The 22,121-nt window shown below is 31.6% G+C and overlaps 1 protein-coding gene across 2 annotated transcripts in view; it reads left to right on the top strand.

The window, feature by feature from the left end:
- The window catches only part of LOC129952495 (putative ferric-chelate reductase 1 homolog), a 40,147-nt gene that overhangs the window by 8,854 nt on the left and 9,172 nt on the right, over positions 1-22,121 (top strand). For both annotated transcript variants that reach the window (XM_056065095.1, XM_056065094.1), the window contains exons 2-6: positions 19,189-19,478; positions 19,537-19,694; positions 19,749-19,920; positions 19,995-20,148; positions 20,214-20,365. In XM_056065095.1, the coding sequence (XP_055921070.1) occupies positions 19,191-19,478; positions 19,537-19,694; positions 19,749-19,920; positions 19,995-20,148; positions 20,214-20,365 (924 nt within the window). In that variant the 5' untranslated portion in view covers positions 19,189-19,190. The remainder of the gene's footprint in view (positions 1-19,188; positions 19,479-19,536; positions 19,695-19,748; positions 19,921-19,994; positions 20,149-20,213; positions 20,366-22,121) is intronic.

The raw sequence follows: 22,121 nt of genomic DNA, 5'->3' as shown, positions 1-22,121 counted from the left end.
GCTGATTTTCCGGAGGTTGACTAGGAGCGATATCCAAAATAAGTAGGGTTTTAAGTGGAAAATCATTATTTCTTAGAAAGTTTTAAACTTTTGGAACATATAAATTTTGAAACCAGTCTTTAAAGATAGTTCCTGTCATCCAAACTGATTTGGAGTGTTGGTAATGTACAGGTAAGCACATGTTTTGGGCGGAGATTTTTGGCTTTTTCAATTACAAGAGGTTTCACTTTATGGCGACCTGAAGCAATGGTGCAAGCAATGACAATTTTTCGGATTTTCTCCCTGGAGCAGTCTTCTCAGCCCACCAAACGAAGAAGCTTCCAATATAAACCTGACTCATCAGCGTTATATATTTGATCTGGCTCGCGGTCCATACTCTTTATTTTTTCTTAAAGAACTCGTTTAAAAGGGTATACCAGTTCTGGTTGAGAAGATAGCGTCTCTCCGGATATTTTCAGATATCGAACTCCATATCTTTTTATACATTTTTGTACCCAACCATCGCTTGCGACAAAATCATATCTGTAAGTCTGAGTCGCTGTATATTGTCCTTCTTTTTATATATGGAACTAACGGTGGATCTGGCTCTTCCATATTGTTTGGCCAAAAACGTTGCCGAAGTATAGAAGTACCCGTAGCATGATTGTTAGTGCGTTGGACTGTCATGCCAGAGGTCTTGGGCTCGATCCCTGCCTGTGCCACCTACAATTTTATTTACGGGTACTGCCCCTTGCGAGGAATTGACAAAATCTCCAAGAGTAATTCTTGTCATGAATAAGTGCTTTCTCAAATTAGCTGTTCGGATTTGGCATAAAACTGCAGGTCCCCTCCATCCCTGCAATTACTCGCACACAGGAATGGTTGAGAGTTTTAAGTTACTAGGCCCTGGTTTTTTTTTTGGTGGCGCAACAGTCCGTAGAGAACCAGGGCCTAATGACTTAAAACTCTCAACCATTCCTGCTTTGCCACTCTGAAGCATTTAGAAGTAAACATTTAAAAAGACATTGTTCTTAAAATTGATCTACAAACTAGTTTCCAAGATATTTAATTGTCAAACAATTAATAATGACTTTTAAACAAATTATTTTTAATCTTTCGACATATCAGCATAAAGTACATATTTGTTTAAATTTGGAAACGAGAAATTCTAAAAAAAGAAATCATCCTCGATATTTTACGATAACTTTTTTTTATAAATGTCTTCTGATTACAAAAGTCATATTTTACCTTGAATTATTCAATTCAAAAATTGTTCGAAATATATTTCTTCGATTCTTTACCTATTTTCAGTACATATAAGTCAAATTTTGAGAAAAAAATAATACAAGGAAAACATTGTTAAGCTTTGATGCAAAGTATACAAGAATACTTACTTTACTTTAGTTGGCGCTACAGCGCATTGTGTTCCTGGGCCTCAAGTAATAACTTTCGCCAGCTTACTCGATCTCTAGCTTGCTGCCTCCAGTTTCGAAAACCAAGTTGGCGTGCATTGGCCTCAACTTGATCACTCCACCGGAGATGAGGCCTGCCTCTGCTTCTTGTTCCCTCAGGCTTGGCGTTGAATACCTTACGGGCTGGAGCTTCGATGTTCATTCGCTCGATATGCCCAAGTCATCTTAAGCGTTGAACACGCAGTTTTTTGACCAGTGGCAAGTCGCTGTATAGCTCGTATAACTCCTGATAAAATCTTTTCCGCCAGATGTTACTTTGCCTGTCGACACAAACCGGACCATAGATCGTGCGCAGAACCTTCCTCTCGAAGATACCAAGAGATCCTTCATCCGCCTGGGAGAGGGTCCATTTTTCTGCACCATACAGCAAGACTGTACCAATTTTGGCGTTAAAATTTCTCAGGAGAATTTTAACGTCGTTTTTGGGACACTGCTTATATGTTTTACAATACGAGTTTTTTTGACATTTTATAAATAGTACAGTAGAAAATTCAAAAGAAAACGCATCGGCAGTAGCCAGATTTTTGTATTTAAAATTGGTAACTGAAAGAAGAGCTGTCAGAATAATAATAAACAAAACACACAAATAGAAGAAAGTTTTGCGAAAATCAAAAGTTAAAATTAACTTCATCAAAAAAAAACTTAAACTAATAAAATGGACAATTTTCAAGAAGAAATGTTAGGAATGGAAATTGAGATTCTATAAAAATAGTTTGTTTAACAATTGCAGCTTTGCAATAAAATAAAAACTTCAAGAAGGGGGTTTGTCCGTAGACTACTACAGTAACATGTGGTTTGAAGCGAGCTTGAAGCTTGTCTCAATTCTTTATATACCTGAATCGAGTTGAAATGAGCTTGATTTGACTCGATTCCGGTCTGGGATCGGAGTCGATTCAAAATTTGTGAAGAGAAACCTGTGAGGAGGAGTTGATTTTACAGATAATGAATTATGGTCTGTTTATTTGCATGTTTGTGTACAAAAATATAGTTGTGTTTTAAAATTAAATTAAAGTTAATAAAAAATTGAAAATAAATTGCACATGGAATAGATAGCATAATCTTATATGGTGCTGAAATTATCAGCTCTTCATTGTTTAACACGAATCAAACTATCTCACTTCCAATACATAAGAAACATCGAAACACCATTTGCATTTTAGAAAGTGCTGTCAAACTTAATCATTTTTAAATCTTCATGTGCGGTGGAAACACCATGAAGATTTATTTAATCTAAATTAAGATAGCAAAACTTAATTATCTTTGCTATTCTTGCAAAATAAGCCTAGGTAGTTCAATTTGATTAACAAAACCAAATAATATCAACAATAACAGATTGATTTTGTTTCCCCAATGGAAAACACATGTTTCCAAATGCACAGATACTCAAAGAACACTGCCATCGATATACGAAAACAATATCAATCGTACCAACATTTGAGAACTTTTATCGGTAGTATTCATACTACTGATTTTGTTTTTGTTGTTTGTGTAAAATCCAACTATACTATTGATAGATTTTCCAACAAAACACGGGTAATATTTAAAACGCATTCTTGAATCACTAAAGATCATAGGTCTTTAGTGAACTCTAAGGTTGTTAAAAAAGAAATGTGTTAAGATTATAATAATTTTTTGTCTACGTTTCGATAAAGTATACTTTTTGATAAAAATATTATATAGGGAGATAAAAGTAAATTTTTTTTAAATGGGTTCACACAAAGTACAAACAATAGATTAATTGGTCTGACTCATAATAATAATTTGTATTACTATATTGTTATAGCTCTAATTAACCTTCAGACGTTTTATGGATATATATTGTCACATAAAGAAAGTCGTTTAAGTATTATAAATAACCTATATTCGAAATTTTTAATTATAATTGTTTCTTGATACAGTATAATTAACATTTTTTGCCAAAGTAAAAACAATGTTATATGTAAAATAAAATGCGTGCATCAAACTTTAAGTTTTAAATCAATGCTGCCTTGTGAAAGCCTTTCCAATAGATGAATCGGAAGTGAAAAATAGTTTGTTTTTGTTAACGGTAAAAGTACAAAAAGTGACTTACATAAAATCTTTCCCATTGAATTGTATTTTTACCATAAAGGCTGATTTTGTTTGCATTATATAACACTTTCCTCTTAATAACTTTAAATAAATCACTATATTTCAAACAAAAAATTAAATAAATAAATTGGGTGGCGCAACAGTCCGTTGTGAACCAGGGCCTAGTGACTTACAACTCGCAACCATTCCTGTGTGCGAGTACTGTTGTCAGGAATGGAAGGGACCTACAATTTTAGGCCAAATCCGAATGGCTTATTTGAGAAAGCACTTTTTCATGACAAGAATTACTCTTAAAGGAATTGTCAGTTCCTCGCAAGAGGCAGTACCCGCGAAAATTATTTTTTTTAAATTAAGGTGGCACAGGCAGGGATTGAACCCAGACCCTTTGCATGACAGTCCAACGCACTTTTTTTTTAAATTCATTTTTATTAATTCATTCTTAAACTTATCTTAAAGCTAGACAAAAATTCATAAAACTAGCCTAATAATCCATAACTTACAACTAACTTAATGGTCCCATACGGACACTCTAAGTTAAACTATAACACTAACTACTAATGCCTACTAATATCAATATCCTTTTTTATTTTCACTTAAAAACTACTTAAAATAAGGTCCTTAATATAAAGTCCAACGCAATAACCATCATGCCACGGGTACTACAAAATGTCTCAACTAACAGCAAACAAAATAGTTTAAAGGGTTTCAAAGATTTTAGCTCTCCAGATAACGCAATTTATTTTGTTACCCTCTACAAGCCATTTTGTATAGGTTTAAGCGAATTTTTTTGAAACTGTAATAGAATATGCCTTAAAACTGTTTCTACCTAAACAGAGCTGACAAATTCTTTATGAATAGCAACTGTGTATACCTAAATTTAGACTCCAGTTTAAATAGACGCGGGTTTAAAATATGACTATGAATATGCCCTATAATGTTTTGTGTCTTACATTAAGGTATGTTTAAATACAGACACGCATTTAAATCTTTAAAAATATTGAATTAAGGAGACATCACGTAACTTTCATTATTAATTTGAATTTTGTTCTTGAAAAATGAGGAAAAAACGCGATAAAGGCAAATGGGTTGCTGTTTTTGTTTTAAAATATTCTTTGTTACAATTCAAGAAGTGGAAGAAGTTAATTTAAAAGATTTTTTAACCACCAAAACCCCTACCTGCGTTCGCCCCTGGATTGTAGTAATAATTTCAAATGGCAACAGAAGTACATATGTACACACATTTTTTCGTTTATTGGAAATTTTACGGAAGTTGTATTGGTTTTTTATTAGCAGCACTGTAGATAAGTATCAGAATAATTGACAGCCGACAATTTAACAAGATTTATTTTTAACTACCAGTGTTAAAACATGTATATATACATCTATATTCACATGTATTAAAACCAACAACCCGACACAAAATTTAATGAAAAAAGATAAAAATATTTTCAGATTGAAATCTGAAATCATTAATAGATTTATTCAGAATGTTGTATTCTAAAATTAATAGTTTTATCTAGAATTAATTATTGTGGAATGCAAAGCCAATACAAATGACATTTGAGCTGCACATCGAGAATGTGGAATGCTTTACCCAACTAAGTCTTCTCCAATGAGCACCGGTACCTAAGTACCTTCTCTTAAATCCTTTACTTTTTTCCTAAAGATCGTTTTGTGCCTATACTATAAACTAAACAAGTTAATGGTGTAACATACGAGATAAGAGAAAGTATTGAAACTTTTAACTTCTCCCATTTTTCGAACTACTTACTTTGGCGATGATTTTGAGGTGGTTTTGAAGTCATAACAAAAGCCCAGCGTAGCATTATGAATTCTCTTTGGAAACAAAACGTAGTTTGTGTAATGTCTCGTGCAAGATGTTACTTTGATTAAACTTAAATATAAAGCACTATAATTGTTCTTAATTAGGTTATTGTGATTTTTTTTAGAATGAATCACAAAATCAAGTGTCTAAATAATATATAGGTTATAGTTATGCACATACATATATATGCAAGTTTATATTTTGCCATTATATTTTTTAACGTTATCCTAGATTAAAAAGCTCAAATAATGACCACATGTGTTTAAATTCATCTTTTTAGTAATACATTATTAACTATTATCATTAAAACGGTTTCATGTAATAGTTTTTTAGATTATATCACATTTTTACTACTTCGAATTTTGAAATTCGGCTTTGTTTGCACTTTACCAAACAGAAATAAAGTCAGTATTGAAAATTATTTCCAATAAAATCAAAACTGCAATCATAGTGTATTCCTCTAAATGGATGAAGCGAACGTGTGGAAAATTCTTGGTTAACTTTGAGGTTTAAATAATTCTAAGCTTTGTGTTTTTTTAAATAAAAATAAAAATAAGCGTCACATGAGTTATTTATAAAAAGTGGTTCCTTGGCATTCAAATATATATTCGATTTATTTTATAAAAACAGTGTCTAATTGTAAGAAACGGTTTTGATTACAAAACTGAAGAAGTAATAACAAGCAAAAACATTTTATAAACCCGGTGGCGTATGCGTACCTTTTTATTTAAATATAATATGCAATAGAAATATTAATGTTTCTTATGCGAAACTCAAACAAACTGAAATGCATTTTTTTCCATAGGAAGTGATTGTACTGATTCCTATTTGTCAAATTGAAATTTTTGTGATTTCTCGACGTTTCAAGGTCCCTAAAGCCGAAATGAAAGATTTTTAGCAAGATGCCTGTGCGTGCGTGTGTACGTACGAGTACATATGTTCGTACGTTCGTAAGTCCGTACAATCGCGAGGTTTTTTTTGTCCATAGCTCAAGAAATAGAAGAGATATCGACTTCAAATACATTTTGTTATACAGATTATAAAGCAGAAACATGAAAAAGGGCTCTCAAGAAAATTGCGTGGTGTTTTTTTTACCATAGCAGTTTGAAAAATAGATGAATAATTTGCTTAATCCTAAATATCTTAAGAACCAAAAACGCTAGAGACTTAAATTAAATTATGTATAATATATTGTAACGTGATACCAAACAAGTATATTTAAAAAAATCCAATAAACAGTTATTTTTTATAAACCAAAAAAACTGAAAAAAAAAATTGTCACCTCGAAAATCTTACGAATACAAAATGATTTCTTCTCCAAAAAAAATTTGTGCAATGAAAAACAACGTTTTCAAAATCTGGTAAAATTTTGAGAAAAATCAAATTGACAGTTTTTTTTATAAAAAAGAAAAACCTAAAAAAAACATACTCAAAGTTGGTAAAAATTGATTTTCGACTCAAATATCTTTTTAAAAATTTGAGATTATGTCTTCCAACTAATTTAAGCTTATGAGAAATATTGTTTTTAATATTCAGTAAAATTTTGGGAAGAATCGAAGTTTTTTTTACAAAAAATAAAAACCTAAACAAAAAAATTAATAAAAGTTGGTAAAAACTGATTTTGACTCAAATATCTTTTCAAAACTTTGAGATATTGGCTTTAAACTACTTTTATCTTTAAAAAATATTGTTTTTAATGTTTAGTAACATTTTGGGAAAAACCGAAGTTTTTTTTACAAAAAATTAAAAACCGAAAAATAATCAACAAAAGTTGGTACGAAATGATTTTCGACTTAAATATCTTTTCATTAATTTGAGATAATAGCTTCTAACTGATTTTTACTTATAAGAAATATTCTTTTCAACATTAGCAAAAATTTTGAGAAAAATCGAATTAACAGTTTTTTTTACAAAAAAATAAAATCTTAAAAGAAAATTTAACAAAAGTTGGTAAAAATTGATTTTCGACTCAAATATCTTTTTAAAAATTTGAGATTATGTCTTCCAACTAATTTTAGCTTATGAGAAATATTGTTTTTAATATTCAGTAACATTTTGGGAAGAATCGAAGTTTTTTTTTAACAAAAATAAAAACCTAAACAAACAAATTAATAAAAGTTGGTAAACATTGATTTTCGACTCAAATATCTTTTCAAAACGTTGGGATTTTGGCTATAAAACACTTTTTGCCTTTAAAAAATATTGTTGTCAACTCTCAGTAAAACTTTGAGGAAAATCTAATTGATAGTTTTTTTTACAAAAACTAAGAACCTAAAACTTGGTAAAAATTTACTTACGACTCCTATTGCTTTAAAAAAATAAAAATGTTATCTTCAAACTCTTTTTATTTCACATAGAATATTGTTTTCGACATTCAGTAAGTTTTTTATAAAAATCCAACAGTACGTTTTTTCATACAAAAATAAAATCTACAAGGAATAGTACACAAATTTGGTAAAAATTGATGCTCGGTTCTTCATATTTCTTAAATTAATTTTATTTTATTATTAAATTGGATTTTTTTTAAAATTAAAAAATGCTACTTAAATTGATACAAATTTGTTTCCTACTAAAAATGTATTTAACAAAACTAGATTTTCAAACTAAACTATTTCTTTATATGAAAAATATTGCTGGTAATTTTAAATTATTTAGGAATAATTTCACTGAAAACTTTTTAAGCTCAACACGAAAACCTACTAACTTTTAAGCAAGACAAATCGACAGACGGGATGGGAAGCTATCAGTGTTGGTTGCATCCCAGCCTCTTTTTTAACTTTGTGTTATTCTTAAATAAATACTAATATTGTTGTATGGAAGTCGTTTATTGGCCTTTGAAAGTTAATAACACATAACGACACTATAACTTACAACTTGAGGGAACTACAAGTAAAGCTGTTTCAGAGTACGTTCGACATCATTGTTTGCAAAAAATTACAAATTCAATAACAAAACCTTCAGTACAAATAGTGTTGCCATTTAAGTAGATATTCTTGAATTTTAATAGTTACTATTGTATCTTTTATTATTTCGCCACGCGCGCTGTTGGCATAGTTTTAAAATTATTTAAAAAGCATGTTTGTGCGATCTATTGCAGCGTTTTATTTAAAAATTAGCTATATTCGCAGAAAGTTCTTCTGGTAGTTAAAAATTTACTAAAACAAAATAATTATTATTTTCCATTGAATTATTATTTTCCAATGAATTTAATAGAAGTTCACGAATGCAATTAAATTAGCATTCCTAATGCATTATCATGGTTAAAATTAATTAACTTAGGTGCAAGTAAGAAATATAAAACTATGAAGTTTTGTTTTATAAGTAAAATAAACCAGTTTAAAACTCCATTCCTATGTTGTATTCGCTGCCGACCGACTGACGACGTTGGACCCATGCGTTGTTCGAAGTCACCACATGCCTCTTTGCTTAACCTATTATGTTTTTATTTTTCGTTCAAGGTTAAAACCATTAAATAAGATTTCTTAACAAATAAATAAAATGTATTTGTAATTTAAAGATTAATTGGCTTTTCCCAACCGCAATTGATCTATTTTTTTGTTTGATTTGGCTATAAAGGCATTAATGATTCAAATAAAGTAGTTTGGAGATCTGCGAGGTCACTGTCAAAATTGTATTATTTATTCTTTGATTTTCCCTTTCATGTGGTCTTGGATTTTTGATTAAAATATTTACATTATGACCTGTCTTGTTTATGTTATGTTAATAATATGGACTTGCGTTGTTTTGGGTATTGCTTTATATAATTTCATATGTGTATGTATTTGACCTTGATGCTTTGATCGAAACATTTTTTATAATAATGATTTAAACCTAGGTTCCTTTGAACTGGAACCCCTGCACTAGTTACTATATAAAACTCTTAGTGGTAATAATTATGAGTTGGCACTACGATTACTAATTGAAATACTGATCGCGAGAAAATGCTGGAATTTTTATACATGAGTACTTGAAGATATTTTTCATGCGATTTATTCAGAGAATATAATGGGAAATCCCTGCGTTCTGTCAATTCATCTCATATAAATCAACCTTGTTACTGTCGGGTTTAAATTATTTAAAGAAAAAAGATTTTCTGAGTCACAAGCTACATTCGAAGCCAAGGTTTTTTTTTTAAATTGCTCGGTTACTTGTTTTGTTTTTTATTTTCACGGTGGGAATTCATTAAAATAATATTGCGACTATAATAAATGAGACTGAAACAGGTTCTTGAAACAAAATTGAAATAACGTGCTCAGAAATACATTGAAATAAATTTCATTGTAGAAAACTACTTTAATAATAAAAAAAAAAACACTTTTTACCCGTGTTTTGTTGGAAAATCTATCAACAGTATAGTAGGATTTTACACGAATAACAAAAACAACATCCGTAGTATGAATACTACCGATAAAAGTTAAAGAAGAATATTACTGCGGATGGGTTTTTGACATTTATACGAGTTTTGAATGGATCTTATATTCATTCTCAAATGTTGGTACGATTGATATTGTTTTCGTATATCGATGGCAGTGTTCGGTGAGTAGTTGTGCATTTGGAATCAATCTGTTACTGTTGATATTATTTAGTTTTGTTAATAAAAATTAACTAACTGGGCTTTATTTGCAAGAATAGAAAATAAATTTAAGTTTTGCTATGTTTCCACTAAAGGTATACCTCAGAATTTTCTACTATATTATTTATAGCATGCCAAAAAAACACGGGTATTGATATATTCTCTAATAATATGCATGGTTAAGTCTAGGTTAGTAGTCTATACCTACAACTATTGCATTAAAGTATCGATAGGAACCAATCACTATATAAAAAAGCTTAGATGTACACTCTAGCTTTGTAAAACTGCCTAGTTTATACGGACACCGCCACAGCCAATAAGTAAATAATAACGAATTATGGTGAACACTTTACTGGTTCTATAAATAAATCGACTACAATTATATTTTTCTCAATGCGATAAGTCGGTAATCTAACACTCTAAGTTTAAAATTCTCAGTAAATGACGAATATCAATATTTTAAAAATATAAAAAGGGACTTAGACTCTAGATGTAGTAAAACACAATGTTTCTAAAGTTTTTTTTCCCTTCCATCGTCGTCTCATAAATAAATTAATTCTTTTTTTTATTTTGTGACAAGAACGCCATCACATTTTACATAACAAGGGGGTAGAAATTATGGAAATGTGTCAATCGTTCAAATCCAACATTCGTACATTGGTGTCGGTCGTTTTAAAAGTAAAAATAAATTTGACCACAAATAAACTATTAACTACATTGTTCTACTTTTCAGTTAACCCTTAACACGCACAAACTTTATGTCCTAGTTCTTGGTCCAATTTTCCTTATCCACACTCGGCACTCCACAGTCGGTACAGTCGATGTGGCGGTGGTGGCTTTGAAATTCTCTTCCTTTGTTATTGCTATGTTTTGTTTATACTTCTATTGATAAAAGATTACAAATACGATAAGGAAAATTAATTCGGATTTGGTTAATAAATTATTAAGTGGGTAAATTCTAGGTTCCTTAATTGTTATTCGGAATTCATAAGTATAGTTCTTTGACCCAAAAAAAACGACGTTGTTAGAGAGTGAATTTTTAATTTGTGAGTTTATATTTTTGGATTTCGTATCTTGAAATAAGAACATCTACTTCTAAATAAAACTTGACAAGTGATTCGCAATAGATGTTTTACTCAAAACAAGAAATAAACGGACTTGTAAGGGGAAGCAGGAAGCTTTACTATATATTTTCTTCGTCGTAGCTTCCCCCAATTTCAATGACATTTTTTTTCGTTAACGTTTCATTTTTCAAATGACTAAAATATTGCTTTACACATTTGACTATAAAGCAAGAATTTCTTATTCTCTTGTTTGGCCCAGATGAGCTTATTAGTTTGATAATGCTGAAACAATCTAAGACGCGCGCTTTAATCGTTGAATAACTGGTCTTTATTCTGTTGTACTAATAAAAAATACCTTTGTTGTTAATATTAAGATCTCTTGGCTTCGAATCTCACCTTTAAATTTTTCTATCACATCAGATTTTAAGGATATGCTACGAGTATTTTAAAAAAGTTAAAATACAAAATAAAATAGTGTAGTGAGAAATTTCCAAAAAAAAAAACGATCAGCAGTATATTTGAAAGTTGATACAACTGAATATTTGCCACAATAATTTATCAAAAAAATCTAAAAAATAGCGAAATTCAGACCAGGGCAGGGGTGAAATCGTGTAAGCTGATTTTTGATAGTTGACTTTTAAAATCAAGAAAATCCGAGTACGTCTGTGCAATGTGATAGTCGATTTCAAAGTTTTAACCAATTTGACATAAAATAAAAACTTCAAGAAGTGGGTTTGTGCTGTCAAATTTTGTGCTGTCGAAGTTTGTGCTGTCAAAATTAATCATTTTTAAATCTTCTTGTGCGGTGGAAACACCAATAAGATTTATCTAATCTAAACTGAGATAAACTTTTGGTGGCAAATTAATTGCATTTTCTATTGTTTTCTCTTGCAAAATAACCTTATTTAGTATTTTTTCATTAACAAAGCTTAATGATATCAACAGTAATAGATTGATTTTTTTCCCCAATGGAAAACACATGATTCCAAATGCACAACTAATCAACGAACACAGCCATCGAGATACGAATGCAATATCAATCGTACCAACATTTGAGAAAGAAATCACATAAGATCCATTCGAAACTTGTATAACTGTCAAAAACTCATCCGTAGTAAGATTCTACTTGAACTTTTATGGGTAGAGTATTGATACTACGGATATTGTTTTTGTTGTTCGTATAAAATACAACTATACTATTGTTAGATTTTCCAACAAAACACGGATAATACATATATCTCTAAGCATTAAATTGTTAATTGATATTACGAATTCGTAATAAGATCAAACAAATGGTTTTGCGTTTTTTTTGTTAAGAACCGTTTTAACATAAATTAATGATTCAGCGTTCTTTTAAGGTTGTATAACTGAAGAAGCCTTACAACTAATTAAGATTTTTTTAAATAAGTAAGATTCTAAAAATATTTAAACGGAAGGGAGTGTTAATTTGGAAAATCATCCCGAATTTTATTGAAACTACTCCATGAGCATAAATAGCCGACAATTTTGTTTGTTATTGTTTACATTTCCGCCAAGATCAAAATGAGCTTCATCTGAATAGATGATTTTTTTTTTGGCAAAATCGGCTTCTTCTCTAAGCGTTCCCAGTGTTGTTCAACTATGCACAACTATATTCGTTCATCGGAAGGATAAAACTAATTATCTGTCAAGTCAGACATGACCTAAGTGTTACCATTTACGAAATAAGCACTAGTTACAAAAAAAGTTAGATGGCGGACCTTATATAATCTCTTAAATTGAAAGAAAAAAAAACAACGGTGATCAGACCTCTACTGGACCACAAATCAACTAATCCTTAAGTTGAACAAGCTATAACATTTCTGAAGCTAACAACTTCCATAAAAATTACTTTAATTCGATGCGCCAAATTAAATTCTTAATTTATTTTTGAGTTTTTTAAGCTAAAAGTTGTTTCAGCTTACACAGTTGCACAGTCTTCAATTTTTTTACAACTGTAAGCAATCATTTTAATCAACATCATTTAGTAACCAAAATTTTATTTGAAACTATTTAAGTAAGCAACAAGCCTGCCAGCTTTAGTTTCAAGGAATAATTAAAACGTTCATAAATATCTTGGCTTAAAATCAAATGTCAGATTAAATTACAAAACTTACTTTCGCAAGAAAATAGCTACTTTTGCGGCCAAAAATTACATTGTTACATTTTATAACTTTACAAATCTCTCAATTGCCAAATAAATATGTACTACATTGCAACATTGGTTTTTGGTATGTAATTATGGACCTACCTACTACATATTGCATTATGTGGTTTAAATAAATCAATGACTTTGGTTAGCTTAAGTTTGGGAGTGACTCTTGGCTCTTGGGGACACATAAGCATTCAAGACAGCGAGACTATAGATAGTGCGACCATGAATGTACACTTGAGTGAATACGAAATGACTTATCTGCACAACGAACCATTTTATCATGACGTTAATGTGTATGAATGTATGTATATTGCATATAGAGACTTTGATTACCTTGACTAGTCGGAAGGACCTAGTTTTGAGACACTAATGACAAGAGAGAGACAAACAAATGCCAATTAAATTTTTGTAATTATACCTATTTCTTTGGAATACCTTAATTGACTTTATAAAAAGATAAAAATGCAACTATGATACAATATCACTTGTAATTATGAGTAGTCAATTATTTGCTTGGTTAGTTTAGCCACAATAAAATACCTAAATATTGTTATTTTGAATACAATTCTTTTAAATAGATCTTATTTTTAAATACGTACATGTATCTTTTCTTGAATCTTTATGCTAATTGCTTTTTAAGCATAACATAATGTTTTGTATTCATTTCAGAAAATTATGAATAGCATTTTTTTTATTAAAATATTGAAAAATATTCTTGTTTTAAATGAAACGTTGTTACGGGTAGTACCCGTGGCATGATGGTTAGTGTGTTGGACTGTCATGCAAAGGGTCTTGGGTTCAATCCCTGCCTGTGCCACCTTAATTTAAAAAAATTAATTTTCGCGGGTACTGCCTCTTGCGTGGAACTGACAATTCCTTCAAGAGTAATTCTTGTCATGAAAAAGTGCTTTCTCAAACTAGCCGTTCGGATTCGGCATAAAATTGTAGGTCCCCTCCATTCCTGACAACATTACTCGCACACAGGAATGGTTGAGAGTTGTAAGTCACTAGGCCCTGGTTCACAACGGACTGTTGCGCCACCCCATTTGATTTTGATTTGTTGTTACAAGGTCAACATTACATGGTGTTCAGAGTATACAAAATAAATTTGTTCCGATATCAAGAAGACAAAGTAATTAAATTAAATGTTTCCCAAGGTTACCACAATACGGTCATTGCACCAACTCCCTTTTTAATTTCATGTGGTTAAAACTTTCCGTGAATAAGCACATCATTCACTATTGTTTCTTTATCTGATCCCAAACCTGGACAGAGTTTCGACTTCTCAGGAATTTGATGCTCTGTCTGACTCCATACAAAGAATTATCTCCATGTATCCTCACACTCAGATCGTTTGTCAGTACGAGAAACCCAACTGGGACGGTTTCAATAATTTCTTCAGGATCGTTACTGGTCGCTATGCTTCCTCTTTAGCGACGTAGACTCCAGTGCAGAAATGATTTCTAGTATGATTCTTCTGGGAATGGAAACCTTATCCCGAATAGGGTTAAAAGTATTAAACCAAAGGTTAAATCATGGTTTCATTATTATATTATATATATATTATCAAGTAGAAAAAGGTGAGCTTCCGGTGTTTTAAGACCAGCCCAATTGAGGAAAACCGGAAAAGTTTTAACCAAGCCAGGAAGACCTGCAACGCCTTTATTCCAAGGACTAAATTTTTACATGAACAAAAAATACGGCGGAAAATACTGCAATGTCCCAAAAACAGTAAAAATTATTGGTCATTCGTAAGAAACATGAGGAATTTTTCCTCTTCCTCGCTTGTTGTCGATGACAATCATTAAGTTAGATCTGTTGATAAAGCCAACTTATTTGCAAGGCAGTTCCCCAAAAATTCCACCTTACCAGATAGTGCCATGGCTCCCCCAGTTCTTGAACTTGTAAATTATTCTATGGCACCAATTTTTTTCGTACTCGAACTGTGGTGAGAGTTCTTAAAGATCTCAAAATTCATAACTGGCCCAGATGGTATCCCCGATATTATTCTGAAAAGGTGTTCTTCCACGCTAGCAAAACCACTGCGGAAGCTTTTCCATCTGTCCTATTCTTCTGGGCTCGTTCCGAGCAGTTAAAAAACTGCATTTGTTCAGCCAATCCCAAAAAAGGCGAATCTTATTCTCCCACAAATTATTGACCAATAGCACTAAGGTCCCTTCTTTCCAAGATCATGAAAAAGCTGATTAATTATGAGCTTAAGAAATGTCTCGAAGATCGAAAGCTTCTTAATGAATGAGAATACGGCTGTCCTAGCAATAGGTCTACTTGTTATCTCATGGTTCATCTCACCAAAGAGTGGACCAAATCTTTACATCGTTTTGGAGAAAGTAAGATTATTGCACTTAAAATTTAAAAGCATTTGGTAGAGTTTGGCACCAAACTCTCTTATCGAAAATGCGTGTTTTTGTTGTTGATGAATCTCTTCTTTGTTGGATTAGAAATTACTTTATTGGATGGTTTTAAGTCTGAAATTCGTAAAATAAACGCTGGTGTCCCTCAAGGCTCCGTTTTGTCTCCGACCCTTTTCCTCATTTTTATAAATGATCTCCTGTCTGCTACTTTTAATCCAATACATTGTTTCGCTGGCGATAGCAGCTCTTCATATTCGTTTCACGACCCTCCTCTTCGGATGTAGAATTGCAACGGCAAAATAGATAACCTCATTAAATTCCGACCTTCACAGCATTGTACAATGGGGAGTAAGAAACCGCGTGGAATTTAATGCTTCGAAAACCCAATGGTGTCTTGTATCGTTAAAGCGAGACATACCCTCTTTGTCACTATCCATAAGTGGCACTTGCATCAACGAAACTGAAAATCTCGACATCCTCGGAATGTGCATCAGGAACCATCTTTTGTGGAACGATCACATACGCGATGTCGCCAAAAATGCAGCAAGATATCTAGGTTTTTTGAAACGTTGCAAGAAATTTTTCTCTCCGTCTGATCTGGCTATAATCTTATAGCAAAACTTATATACGTGCGAAACTTAAATTTAACTCTCATCTCTGGACTGGTGCTCCAGTAACTTATTTTAGCCTCTTGGACAGTATTCAAAGAAGAGCTTTTAAAATGATTGGTGACATTAACATTATCAACTCGTTTACGTCATTTGAACATCAACGAAAATTTCTTGTCTTACCTTTTTTACCGTTATTTTAATGGACTATCAGGGCTAGCCCCAAGCAATCTTGCGCCCTGTGCAAGATTAGTAGAAAGCGTTATTTTTTTTTTGATAAGTCTACAAAACTCTCTTGGTTCATCATGATTGTCCTAAGATAATCTATATATATAAAAATCAATGCCACTTTTCGTTGTAATTTTATAACTCAACAATGCCTTTACCGATTTGGCTAATTTTGGTCTTGAATCATTCGTGGAAGTCTAGAGAAGGTTTGTACGTAGAGAAAATTAAAAAATCTTCAAAAAGGTATAAAATCAACATCTTTCTAAATTCCCATATACAAACATTTTGTACTTAAAGAAATCCCGATTTGTTGATTACCTTGAAAATGTAGAACGAAGCTATAACAATAATTGAAGATATGAGTTTAACGATTGTAAATAAGGCGTTAGAACAATTGGGTATGACCGCACCAAGTCGTAAGATACATGATTTTTTGACTGTGAATTGCAACGTGATTTACGTTTATTTGTACAATCGGATTTAACTAAATTAAATATTCAACAAAAACATGTGTATGACACAATCATGCAAGCCATTTCCAATAATACAGGTGGATTATATTTCTTGGATGCATCTGGTGGTACAGCAAAACTTTCGTTGCATCATTGATTTTAGCGACTTTTCGATCGGAACAGAAAATTGCATTGTCACTTACATCTTAGGGAATCGCTGTAACATTATGGTCGGACCGCAGACTCTGCATATTAAATCAAAACAATTTTTGGAAATTGGTGGTCAAAATACCAATCGACAGTACCAACGGATTGATCGATTGGTATTTTGACATCACCAATTTTCTTCAGAATCACAGAAATCATGATTGTTTGAGAGAACGCACCAGTTCAGCGCCGAAAAACAATCATATTAATGCCATTAATTTTCAAATTCAATCGAAACTGCCAAGTGTAGTAACGACACATAAATCAATTGACAGTGTTATGAATCAAGATGAAGCAATGAATTATCCAATTGAATTTTTAAATTCATTGGAACCGGCTGGTATACCACCACATTGCTTGAGTCTGAAAACTGGTTCTTTGATTATATTATTACGAAATATTAATCCACCAAAACTGTGTAATGGCACCAGATTGGCAGTGAAAAAGTTATTGCCAAATTTGATTGAAGCTACAATTCTAAGTGGTAAATTAAAAGGAGAAGTGTGTTTAATACCGAGTATCTTTATGATTCCAACTGATATGCCATTTGAATTCAAAAGATTACAATATCCTGTGCCGTTATCATTTGCAATGTTCATAAATAAGGCCCAAGGGCAAACACTTCACGTTTGTGGTGTCAATTTGGAGCAATCATGATTTTTACATGGCCAACTTTATGTTGCCTTTTTCAGAGTCGGTACCCTCAACTGTTTATGTACTCATGCTCAAAATGAAAAAAAAAACTCATAGACCAACCATAGTAAGAGTACATAATTCTTTTTTATTTTTAAGTTTTTACTCTTTGCTGATAAATATAATATAAACAATATATCATTTGGGTCATTTGGACTTTCAAATAGCTAGCAATTTGAAATATTTTTTGTTTGAATAAATGAACTTAATGATAATTTTTTTTATTACTATGCCTTATACGTAGCGAAGCACGTACCGAGCCGCTAGTTTTTAATAATTTTAAGTTTAGAAAAACTACGTTCTCTTGAAGGTACCGTGACCGGGATTGTATAAGGGATTTGGAGAGCAATTACTAAATTCCGAGCATAATCTTCAAGGTTTGAACTAAAAATAAAATTGAACACGTGAGCTTTGTGGACTACCTAATATTATAAAATTCTGCAAATTGAGGTATAAGGCACGTACATTTTTATTTTTTAAACATTCACTTGTGTTACATAACAATGAAAATGTGATGTTATATGTATCAAGCTGTTTCATAAAGAATTTTGGAAACAAAAATCTACTTTAAATCTTTGTTTCGGGTCTAATACAGTTTAAGGACATTATTCAAAAAAATACGCAGAGCATTACGTGATTCTTCCAATCCAATGGATTTGATAAGATACTTTTTTAATTCTTGCATTGGCTGATGAAACTTCTTTGCAGATTCATTTAAAACTTCTGGCTTTCCAAACAAGCCTACCCTATTAATTAAAGATGGAATTGATTAATCGTTGCATTCCAGAAGCGTACCACCGATAGAATTATATAACCTTCGGTATACCATTCTTTGACGTCCACACAATTTGACGTGATAGAAAATTAGTATAATTTTGGAAAATATTTAATTAACGGTTTTTTAGTTTGAACAATCAGATACAATGTTATGATCCTCCTTTAAAATTAAACAACCGAGATATTAAAATATTAATTTTACAGACAACTGTATAAAAGTTTTAGACAAAATAAGCTAAAAGATTTCGCTGCTATTTTTAACAACTAAGGCTGGCGATTAACAACAAAAAATCCCCCAACATATTAACTTCAGCTAAAACCAAAATTGTTTTCATTTTTACACAGTTAACTGCTCAAAGAGCACAAACCCCAATTTCACAGTTTTTATTTATAAAATTCAATTATTAACTCATTACATTTACTTTTTTTCAAAATGAAGTAAGTACAGGATACCAGTTTGAATTTAAGTTTGAATTTTTTCATAAAACTTTTACCATATAATGCAAATGAAACTCCAAACTCAGATACAGATTAAACATAGGAATTCCGACATTTGTATAAAAAATCTCTATTTCTCTTTGAACTTCATGCATTCCCCTCACTTGAATCCAGTCAAAACAAAATGGCACTGTAATATCTTCTTTTAACTTAATCTGTTATTACTAATACAACTTATTTATAAATTTTAATTTCAGACATGATTCAACAAAAATACTTAATTGCTGCATTCGCAGTAATATTAATATCATGGACACCAATCTCAAGTCTTCCACATGGTGCTCCGGAAACAGTCTGCGACACAATGTTGCCATATCATAGTGGCATAGAGCCATCGATTTCGGTGCCACCTTTCCGGATAGAACCGTCTGCAGCAATGATTGGTCAAGGACAAACATTAAGGGTCGATATTGTAGGCGCTCCGGAAGGCCTCAACTTTGGGGGTTTCATGATCCAAGCAAGAAATAGGAATCCACCTTATCAAATTGTAAGTTTATCATTTCTATGATCTTTGATATTTTAGACCTTTCTAACACATTTTTTAGTTGGGACAATTCAATCCCACTCCTGATGGTTCAGTTAAGCTGATGAATTGCGAAAATTCAGTAAATAATTCAGCCACTCACTCCAACGCCAGTCCGAAACCTATCGTTTCTTTGGAATGGCAATGTCCGGTTGACTTTCTTGGCCAAATTGTGTTCAAGTAAGTATAAGGCATTGTTTGTTTGAATTTTGTATAATTAAATAAAACTTATAGTTCAACGATAGCACAGACTTACGACACGTTTTGGGTTGGTGTTCCATCAAACCCAATTCAAGTTGTAAAGAGAGAAATCGCTCCTCCAGTTATTGGTATATCAAGCACCCGACCACCTCTAACAAACACTAGGAGAACTTATGTTCCTGAACCAGAGAAGGTGGCACCGGTGGTATGTATTATCATATTTCTATCAGTGATGTTTTTCAAAATAAAATCAAAAATAAAACTAATATTTATCTCCAGCCCAAAGTTGATGATCCGTTTTACAGAAGCTGTGCAAGAAGTAAAACATGTTTTGGATTTCCAGATGGATGTATTAAAACTAAAACCTGTACAGCTATTGCCGCAGTACTAGTTCGTGGTGATATCTATGAGTTTGAGCTTAAGGGTGCAACAAGTAAAAAGCAAAATTATTTTACAAAAATAATTATATCTTAACAAAGTTTCTGTTTGCTTGTTTAGACGAACCAGCTTATCTTGCATTAGGATTGTCCAATGACGATAAAATGGGTGACGATTTGGTAACGGAATGTATAGCTCAAAACGGAAATGTTGCATTGCACACATCACTGACGTCTGGCAAGCCCAACTATGGAACAACTAGAATTGGTGTTGTAAGTTTCTTTTGTTATTGAATCCTATATATGTACATTACATAATTTTGAATTGAAATGTGAAACGAAGTCTACATGGATAAGTACATATTTTGAGGATAGTAACTTCAAAACTAAAAGCACTTTTTAACTTGTCATATTAAAAAAAAAAAATTCAGCAAACTTGGTAATTACAGGAACAAGATCAATTGGGCAGGTTCAGACAACATAAGGGATTTTATTTGCAGTCAAATTCATTCTTTGAACGTACATTTTGACAGGCAACTAGTTACTTTTTGAAGTGTTATGAATTTTAAATTCAAAACTTTACTTCACAAACCTCTACTTAAAGTTCATAGTACAAAAAGTAGCAAAAACATAATTGTCTACAAAGCACTCCTCAGGCAAGCTACAAATCCATCACGATTTGCATTTATGCATTGTATTGTAAAGAAATATTACTTATTCCTTTTCTAAATTGACAAGAAAGCTTTACAGAAAGCATTAAATGAAGTTGTACAAAAAATAAATAAATCATGAAGTAATAAAGTTTAGCTTTCAGTTGAATGAAAAAACATTATCAATTGTCATTTTGACAGAAGTAGACTTGACTTGATAGTTAGTGAGATTTTTCTTGCCGAACTTTCCAGTCAAATTTCCCATAAAGTTGTCTTAATTGGAAGACAATTTTTTGACAGCTGTCCAATCAGATGCTAGAAATTTGCCTGGACTGGACAAGTTTTTTCGTTGTTTCGTTAGATTTTTTGTGCAACACTTGCAAAATCTTCTCTTTAAGCTCTTTTGCATTCCTTATGGTCAGTTTCTTCAGTTCATGGCGCAAATGGTCCCATAAACTTTCGATAGGGTTAATATCCGGTGATTGAAGTGGAGTTTCCATGACCTTAGGACAATTATAAAGCAGCCACAACTTGGTATTATGTGCCTTATGTTTGGGATCATTGTCCTGGTAAAAAGTGAACTGGTTTTGCAGACCTAATTTACGTGCACTTTCACCCAAATTTAGTTTTAAAATCTCTATATATTTCTTGTGGTTCATAATTCCTTCAATTACATGTAATTTTTAAAACAACCCCAAACCATCACTGATCCGCTCCCATGCTTGACAGTATTTTCCGGAAGTAGCTCCGTATTATGTTTTTGCCAAACCATTTGTCGTCCATCTGAGCAAGATATATTGAAGATTGACTCATCGGTAAAAATTAAGTTTTTCCAATAGTCCAAATCCTTTGATTGGTGCTCTTTTGCGAAATTTAGCCATTTCAATCTGTTCACAGAACTTATGAAAGGTTTTTTCTTGCAACTCTACCATTAAAACCGTGATCGCGAATGCAGTTTCTCAACGTCTCGGTAGAAAACTGTTTGTTAAGTTCGTGTCGCAACTTTTCAGCACGTTTTTTTTTTTTTTTTAACTGTTTATTTGTGTTCCCTTAAAGTGTAACAATTTGTATCTTAGTTAAATAAACTTAAAAACTATTGCATTATTTTTTTTTTTCTTTTAAATTATTAGTACTCGACATAGAGTTCTCAGTGCCTACTTATTTATCGATTTCTCGTATACATACTTATTAATATTTCATTTTTTAGTACAATTAATTATTATTTACATTCCTATTGTTGTTAACTGTGTCTATGTTTTTTTGTTTTTCATTTTAAAGAAAATGGGATTGAAAAAAACCTTTTAAAATCTTTATTTTTTCATTTTTTTCTTAAAAGTAGTTAAGTAGTAGTTCTTAAAAATACTTAAAAAACTAACTAA

Source organism: Eupeodes corollae, chromosome 3 (genome assembly GCF_945859685.1).
Source record: "Eupeodes corollae chromosome 3, idEupCoro1.1, whole genome shotgun sequence".
Lineage (NCBI taxonomy): Eukaryota > Metazoa > Arthropoda > Insecta > Diptera > Syrphidae > Eupeodes > Eupeodes corollae.
This window is presented reverse-complemented; position numbering and strand designations above follow the sequence as displayed.